Source organism: Rhincodon typus, chromosome 28 (assembly GCF_021869965.1).
Source record: "Rhincodon typus isolate 14 chromosome 28, sRhiTyp1.1, whole genome shotgun sequence".
Lineage (NCBI taxonomy): Eukaryota > Metazoa > Chordata > Chondrichthyes > Orectolobiformes > Rhincodontidae > Rhincodon > Rhincodon typus.
In genome coordinates this window covers 3,736,407-3,738,175 of record NC_063359.1, presented here as the reverse complement: position 1 = coordinate 3,738,175, position 1,769 = coordinate 3,736,407, and the positions used below count along the sequence as shown (strand labels likewise).

Sequence of the window (1,769 nt, the reverse complement as noted above, 5' to 3'; positions counted from 1 at the left end):
TCTGCAATATATACACCATCCCTTTTCCTACTTACAATCGGTTCTGAAGAACGGCCAGTGTACCCGAATCGTGAACTCTGCTTTCCCTTAACACAGATCTTTGTTATTACAGTACCATTTGTCACGGATAGGTTGACGGAACAACTTCAAGTTTAAGCTGGCAGGTGATAAAGCGCCTACATCGGCCGACGCGTCCCGCCTGAATCGCCATCACGTGACTCCCTGCGCCTGCGCGCGACTTCCAACACCTCACCGCGGCAGCCGCGCGCGCGCTGACACGTGCGGCTGCCATTTTGTGGCAGCTGCGGCGCGGCGTGGTACCCGTTGGTCTACCGTCACTCCCGGGCTTCGCCGGCGGTAAGGGCTCACTCCTCTCCCCTCGTGCACTTACAAACCTTCGCCCCGATCTGGTTTCCACACAGGCCGGCCTGGATGTGCACGATCTCCCGCATTCCGACAGTCGGATTTATAGTACAAGAAACGAGCAGAAAACCAGGCCCCTCATCTCCTTGGCCGTGACTCCGCTATTGGACAGATTAATCAGATTCCCCTCTTTCCTCCAATTGGTCCACTTCAATAGACTGGCTGCTGTTGCCTGGCAATGACTTTAACCCCGCCCTTTTTCTATCTGGCGGTACCTTGTCACAATCTTCTGGGACAAGTGATGACATCTTGGTCATGTAGCATCTTACCTGTGCCTTGTCACATGTCAGGTTTAAAGCTTTATAAACAAAGGCAAGGTATGTAAAAACAAATGTAGTAAGTTATGTTAAACCTTTGTAGCATATTAATTTGGAGCCAGCTGGAATAGTATGTCCAGATTTGGGCACTACATTTGATGAAGAATGTGAAGACTAAGTAGCGAGGGTGAAAGAGACTTACTTGAATGGATTAAAGGATTTCATTTAGTTCATATTTAGGGAAACTGGTGTTCATCTCATTAGTACAGAGAGGAGACCTGGTAAGGATGTTTGAAGTCATGAAGGGTTCAGATAGAAGAATTGAAGAGAAACTTTCTAATAGCTGAAAGGGTTGATAACCAACTTGACAAAAGGACAAATGGTGAATTAGACAGCAAGTGGTCAGAATTTGGAATACGCAGTCTAGTAGGGCAGTATGTACAGGTTTTTTGATAGGCATCAAAAGGGAATTGGATAAATATTTGAAAAAATAATAGTAAGTATCTGAAAAAGTGTTAAAATTGCAGTACAAAAAATATGATGGGAGCACAAGCTGAATGGCCTCTTGTGTTGTACTATTTAATACAAGCAAAACACCATACCTGAAATATAAAAGAAATGTAAAAGTAGTCCATTCAACGCATCAAGTCCACTCTACCACACAATAAGATCATGGCTGATCTGACACTTCTCAACTTCACTTTACAAAATATATTCATTATATGAAAGTGAAAAAGCAAGAAGGTTATGCAGCATCTGTGGAGAGAGAAGCAGATTTGCTGAATATTTATAGTATTTCCATTTTTATATTATTTAAAATGTACTTGGTCAGATTTCACACTAATTAATTTTCATAGGAGTTGACTAAACACTGCAGTCATGAGATGTGAATGTTGGTGGTGACACCAGTATGTCTGTTGCTTATCCCTAATTGCCTTGAAGAAGGTGGTACTGGAGCACTGCAATCTGTGTGGTAAAGGTACTCTCACAGTGCTAATAAGAGGGAGCTTCAGGATCTTTGTCCAGTAATGATAAATGATTGACAAAATGTCTTCAAGTCAGGATGGTGTGTGATTTGGAGGGGAATCT

General features: G+C 43.1%; 1 protein-coding gene across 3 annotated transcripts in view; it reads right to left on the bottom strand.

The window, feature by feature from the left end:
• The window catches only part of LOC109914558 (tubulin beta chain-like), a 20,016-nt gene extending 19,521 nt beyond the window's left edge, over positions 1–495 (bottom strand). The window contains exon 1 of one of the 3 annotated variants that reach the window (XM_048613613.1): positions 396–495. In XM_048613613.1, coding sequence (XP_048469570.1) covers positions 396–452 — 57 coding nt within the window. In that variant the 5' untranslated portion in view covers positions 453–495. Of the gene's footprint in view, positions 1–35; positions 146–391 lie in introns of those variants that run through there. The other 2 variants (XM_048613614.1, XM_048613615.1) reach the window with 2 other exon arrangements.
• Between the last annotated feature and the right edge of the window lie 1,274 nt (positions 496–1,769).